This window comes from Pseudorasbora parva, chromosome 11, assembly GCF_024679245.1.
Source record: "Pseudorasbora parva isolate DD20220531a chromosome 11, ASM2467924v1, whole genome shotgun sequence".
Lineage (NCBI taxonomy): Eukaryota > Metazoa > Chordata > Actinopteri > Cypriniformes > Gobionidae > Pseudorasbora > Pseudorasbora parva.
The window spans coordinates 19,621,189-19,627,989 of record NC_090182.1 but is presented as its reverse complement, the minus strand read 5'-3'; the positions used below and the strand labels follow the sequence as shown (position 1 = coordinate 19,627,989).

Below are 6,801 nucleotides of genomic sequence, written 5' to 3'. Positions count from 1 at the left end.
AAGAATAAGTTGATTTTCTCATTGCATTCCTTTGCCTGTTGAACTAACAGTGGTCTGAGGCCGTGTTAGGGAGGGTGCAGAGAGTCAACAGCCACTGCGGTGGCATCCAACTTTCAATTCCCACTGAAAATACGCAAGCCTTCAGAGGTCAAACTATAAACGCAATATAGAAAATTATTTATTTATTACAAAAATATTATTAAAATACACTTACATGAGCACCAAAGTAAAAATCGCAGCATGCAGTATCTCAGATAAACATGTTCTCACATTTATAGTTTAAGAGATTTGTATATCGGCTCACAAGGGGTTTCTAAAGACCTGCTGAACTGACTAGCTTTTGATTGAATCTGAAAATATATTATTATAATGCCATATTAACTGCTCAAATAGAAAATAGTTTCCTCGGCTGTAACTAGCAAACAGTGAGAATGCATTGACACAGAGAGGGTATGTTACGTAATACTGCAATTATCAGAAAGTTGAGCTGAATACATACACACAAAGTACCTTTTAATTGTAATGCAACCGAAGCCTTTGCCCCCTTTCCATTTAGTCATCCATCTAGTGTCCCTGACATTTCCTTGCATAATTTCTTTACAATATAATGTTGCAAAACTAAAACAAACAGACAACACAAAAGAAATTACCACATTTTAGCTAATTTACTGAAATCGTTCAGAACACATTGTAAACAGAGCCACCAGTATTCTTAACACATATCATCACAGTTTCTCCGAATATAAAATATCTCCACTTTACTTCCTGTGTAATGCTTGGCTTTGGAATAGCAAAAAGGTCCAAGTATTGTTCTTGGACTGTTAGCACTTGCTCAGGTTGCTTTGATTCACTGTTATTGGATTTTGAACTCCAAAGGACCTAAAGGAAAACTGAGGTCCACTGCAGCTCGACTGAGTGCGAGACATTTTCCTTGACCTGAGACATTTCAAGGTAAATGGGCTCCATCAGAACTACTCCACGCTTGTGTTCGGGTCATTCTCGTGCAGTCCTACAGTACGGTTGTGGTCCTCAAGTGGTGGCCCTTAGCTCATGAAAACAGAGGCAGCAGCATTCGTCACCTGATGGTAACCCGTTAACACTGGTAATGGAAATGCTGGTGCACTTTTCCCTCCATGTGTGCATGGGAGTGTGTGTGGGTGTGTGTGTGCATGTCAGTGTAGACCTTGGTATAAATCTTTGGTGGACCGCTGAGAGCTGGGGGCCCCATTCCCATAAGTCTCTGGTTGGGCAGGTCAGGGTTGATGGCGCTTGGCATGCTGGGCTCCTTGTCGGGAATGTGATGGTCTCGATAGGTCGTAGGTCGGGGAGGCAAAGCGCTTTGGCGTCTGCGGCTGTGGCATAACCAGAGCACGATGGTGCCTACGATGAGCAGGGCAGCAGCTGGGATCCCAATGATCAGAGGCCAGGGAAGACCGGGGCTGATGTGGCGTGGAATCGCATCTTTTTCCACATTGGGATCTGTAAACGAACGCTGACATTTATTTTAAGGCTACAAAATACATTTAAAAACCCCCCTGATATATTTCAGTATATTTTAACCCGTGAAAGTAAAAGCTTGATGGTATTTTCTACAGCAGTGGTTCTCAACCAGGGGACCAGAACTCACTAGTGGGCCTCAACAAACTTCCAAGATGGCCTCAAAATGACTTATTTAAAATAAGACATGCATGAAAATAAGCCACAACAACTAATAATCAAGACAAGTCTTATTATTAGATTCAAATACATATTTCTAGGTATGTCAAGCTCTAAAATACTTTGAGTACAAATGATGTGCGTGTGTGTGTTTGTGTGTTGGGGGGGGGGGGATGCATTGAAGTTAAAAAGGTTAAGATCCACTGGTCTATAGTCATACTGAATTGGTCAAAAACTTTTTACAAAAATTGTTGTAAATGTGTCCTGTAGTGGAAAGAGATTTCTCTGCTTTTTTTATTTTCTTTGGAGATGCACTCATCAACAAAATCACCTCATCATTACAGAACTAATCGTTATTTTCAAATAAAACTATTCAAATCATCCGGTAAAACTACTTTTTTTTCATAGTGCAATATATATCACAGAAAAATATCGCAGTAATTTTAATGGGAGAATTACAGGATCTGACCTGAGAGAACGGTGAGGTAGGCACTACGGAAGCTGTAGCCCATGGTATTAGCCCCTAGACAGATATACATTCCAGCATCCTCGTCGCGTGCCTTGACGATGGCCAGCTTGTTGAGGTAGGACCCGTCAGGTCGGGACCACACGTCTCCAGTGGGCAGCACCACAAAGTGCTGGCCTCCAACCTCCAGCGTGGAGTTATAGCGCCCTTCTGTGCCTGGGTCGACCCGCTTTAGCCACTGAATTACGGGCTTAACATCACTGTGGACTTTACATTGGAACAAGGCCGTTCCACCAAACTCCACAGTTGTGTTGACAGGATGGGTACCAGTCAGAATGGGTTTGGAGTTGGTTCTTTCTGTATATAAAATCGATCAAAACACATTAACTTGAATATTCTTTAACTACCTTTAGATCACTTTGCACATTTGTATAATGTAATGGTAAACAAAACAGTTAAGAACCATTGCATAGCAATTAGCTATTGGGTTGTGCCATTAATGCAACATAAGTTTCTGTTTTACCAATTATTTTTGGTTAGTATGTGTGTGTATTTTTTTAATGTAAATATTTATATACATTTTAACAAATATATTCCATGGCATGCTAACAATTCACTTTATACATATTATAAAGTTAAATATGTATATATTATTAATTTTTTTTTTGATAACATTGCTGCTAACAGTCCACTTTGGCTACCAAACTCACCAATTACATCCACTTTGTAGGTGGCATTGATGTGTCCAGCTGCATTGGAGACGTGACAGGTGTATTTGGCACTGTCCTGAGGCTGCAGGTTCTTCAGAGTCAGTGTCCACTGTGGCCGTTTACTCTGCTGAGGGCTGGGCAGCTGGCTCTTGTCTTTCCACCATGTAATGACCGGTGTTGGATTGCCACTGGCCAGACACTTGAGACGCACCGAGCTGCCAACAGGCTGCTCTAGCACACGCCTGCGCATCTTTGTGGGCTGACTGAAGCGTGGCTTCACTGCATCTGGCGGAGGCTGGTTCTGTGTCACAGCTGCATCGTCTGAAAGACACAGTGCAAAGTGATGAAGCATGATAAATCTTAACCGTTTCATCATGCTTCACTTAAAGGGGTGATGAACTGAGAAATCAACTTTCCCTTGAGCTTTTGATGTATAAAAGGTCATGGTAATATAAGGATATCTTGTAAGTTTCAGAGCTGAAAACTTCATTATTAGTCAAAGAAAAGCTTTTCTATACACCAGGCCCAGAAAACGATTGCGTGCGCATCTTTTAAGTCATTGAGTGGCGAAACAGCACCTCTACAGAGTAAGCACGTCTAATTCAGTAGCCCCGCCTACTGACTCATGGAGCTGTTCGGATCGTGCTAGCCAGTAACAATAAACATGTTGAAGAAGATAGCAAGATATTGCGCTATTCCTGTTTGTGGAAGAACACAGTCACTGCATAAGCTTCCTTCGTATCCTAATATTAGGAATGTGCAATATTTCATTTATTTTGAATGAAGTTCCAGCTGATGTGGGGAAAACATTGAACACGTTCAATTAATTTCACGGCAGAATCGTTTGTAAACAAGTCTCAGTTCAATTCTGGATTTGCAGACACATTGAGATTAAATCACAAAGCTGTGCCTTCTATATTGGATCTGACAGGAATGGTGCAACACACTTATGTGTGTAAAATGTCTTTTTTATATGTAATAATAGTCCTGGGGCTATGTGTTTTCCAGACGGGCTGCCAAAACGTAAGCCCCTCGCAGGCTGGTGAATCACAAATAGTAAAATAATATTCCTTTCTTGATCAGGGAGCATAGAGAGTATTCCAATCAATTGTGGGTGGATGAGGAATAAATCATTGTTTTTGTTTGATAGAGACATTTACTGTGATCGAGAGAATCATTCCCGTTTCCGCTTTCAAGACAACTCCTCCCTCATGTGAACTGAACTGACAGGGGAGCTGAAGCTCATTAAATATGCAAATCTTATCCAATCCTAGCCATGGGCGTTTATTTCCGAGTCTCCAGTGAGTCACGCCCATCAAAACCCAGTGTTTTGGAGAGAGCCTCAAAACCTGGGAAGAAAATAGCTTATTATATATATATATATATATATATATATATTAGGGGTGTAACGGTTCACAAAATTCACGGTTCGGTTCGATACGATACACTGGTGTCACGGTTCGGTTCGGTACGGTTCGGTATGTTTTAGATACAGCAAAAAGAAAAAAATGGCAGAAATTACCTTTTTTTATTATTATTTTATTAAAACTAACAAAGTATGATTTTTTGTTGTTGTATGATTTTACCCATCTTCTATGTAGTTACAGGAATCAGACATTAGCTCTTTACATTAGCGTGTGCGGTGCGTGTTGCGATGCGTGCGTTGCAGGAGCCCCACACCCTGTAGTGCTTTACATATGCTGCGTTTGCAGTCCGCAACTGATCCGCTGTTGCATATCACAAACACAGCATTTATTCATTATTTTTTATTTAAAATCCAAAAGTTTTTACTGAACATGCCTCGTCAGAATTCCAATTTTCTTTGTTTACTCTTTAATAGAAGTCAGGTTACGTAGCCTACTACATTTAAACAACATTTTATTAAATTCATTTATTCATATTTATACTTTAGATTTAGCTCACACAAGTGGCAAAACATTTAAACATAGGTTATAGCCTTAAATCACAAACATTTTAAATTAGAAACTTACAGCTATTCAAAAACAGCCGACTCTCGTCTTTTCTTTCGTTTTTACACCCTTTTAAAAGAAATCCTGCAGGTCAAAAAGAACTTTGCTTTTCACCTCCAAGAAAGTACGAGTGCTCTCCATTATGGCACAATTTTTTTAACCTAAATGCCAGGTAAGGTGTCGTTTTGTTGCTTTACTTGAGAAAAAAAAAAAGCCATGTGTTGACTTTGAAACAAGAGTATATTTTAAATGAGATGCATCTGTGGTGAAATTACTAGATTTTCGCGTCAGTACATGTTTATTTTAATGCGAACAATGTTCTACCACTTTAATGCAGCAACGCAGCGCAGCAAAAAATAGACTCGGTACGCAAACGATCCGTGCACTGCTGCAGACGCAACGCTCCTGGAACAGACTGACGGACAGCACCCGCGTGCAGTTTGAAAGCTGTCATCCGTTAACATGGGTACGGGAAAAAATACGCACCGCACACGCACTGCAGACGGAGTATGTGTGAAACGGGCGTTAGGTCTCATATCCGCGGCTATAAATGGACCACTCGCCGCGGTGATGTCTTTTGCCATTTGAATAAGTTGGAAATGTCTGTCTAAATGCTGCGGGGATAGTTTGTGGGATATTTTGTGGCTGTTTCTCCTTTTAATCGTCTTGTCGGCGTAAAGACAACAAGATCGTCTTGTTGTCGGCTTTGATTGACATGACATGAATTATTACCGCTGCTGTACCATCAGCAAATGCGACATAGCGTTGTTTTTTAATCCATCAATCTTGCCAACACCATCATAGCTTACCAAGAATCCAAAGTTCACCCAAACACCAGACCTGTTGGTTATTGGAGGATCTTCTATTTCTGGTTTGTTAAACGCAATTGCCATTTTGCCACGAGCATTCAGCGCGTAGCCTACTGAGTAAGCGAGCACCTGACTGAGCAGCCTAAAACATATTTGGTGTTTTTTTTTTTCTTTCACTTCGGCGGTGTCAGGGGCATTGCCTGTTATGTCGTTTTGGTTATTGGGCTACCTTGTTGAACGCATATTATTATATTTCACACACTTTTTTTATTTTCCAAATCTAATTAATTAGTCCAAGAACCGTTCGGTACATAATGCGTACCGCGTACCGAACCGAAAGCCTCGTACCGAACGGTTCAATACGAATACGCGTATCGTTACACCCCTAATATATATATATATATATATATATATATATATATATATATATATATATATATATATATTTTTTTTTTTTTTTCACACCATTCTTTGTAAACTCTAGAAATAGTTGTGTGTGAAAATCCCAGTAACTGAGCAGATTGTGGAATACTCAAACCGGCCCGTCTGGCACCAACAACCATGCCACGCTCAAAATTGCTTAAATCATGACATAAATGTAACTCTACAAATTAATGCAGCCTCCTCATCTACAGGATCCTATTTTTTGTCATTTTGACTGTATCCTCTTGATGGAAATATTCTCAGTGAATTAATGTACCTGCACTGCGCAAAAAAAAAAAAGAAAAAAAAAAAGATGTTTTTCTTTTGTCTTGTTACTTCCAGTCAAAATATCTAAAGATTCTTAAAATCAATGTGCATTTTCTTCATAAGAAAAATAACAAGTATTTAGTCTTGTTTCCTGGTGGACAAAACGAAGCTAATTTAAGCACATTTTTCCTATTTTGACTAATTATCTATCAAAAGGGTAAGAAATAATACTCAGTATGAAAAGCATTTGCATGAATAAGTATTTAAACACCACTAGTGCTTTAAAAAGGGGAGGAGACCAAAATAAACTCGGTTTACCAAAGAAAACCTGCTCCAGACCTTTCTTTCAGAAACAGGCTCGACTTACCTACTTTCTAAGGTTTAACATACCTCCCTTTTAAAAACTGAAAACCAAAAGTTTTCCTCATTTCAGGGTTACCATACTCAGAGTTTTCACTTAACATCCTTTCTGAAACGGGCCCCTGATATCGTCTATGTCA

The 6,801-nt window shown here is 39.7% G+C and overlaps 1 protein-coding gene across 1 annotated transcript in view; it reads right to left on the bottom strand.

Moving 5' to 3' along the window:
- Nucleotides 1-220: 220 nt before the first annotated feature.
- Nucleotides 221-6,801, bottom strand: part of fgfrl1b (fibroblast growth factor receptor like 1b) — a 50,403-nt gene continuing 43,822 nt past the window's right edge. The window contains exons 4-6 of the mRNA XM_067457322.1: nt 2,833-3,153; nt 2,126-2,479; nt 221-1,479 (exon numbers count right to left, since the gene is read on the bottom strand). Coding sequence (XP_067313423.1) covers nt 1,094-1,479; nt 2,126-2,479; nt 2,833-3,153 — 1,061 coding nt within the window. The 3' untranslated portion in view covers nt 221-1,093. The remainder of the gene's footprint in view (nt 1,480-2,125; nt 2,480-2,832; nt 3,154-6,801) is intronic.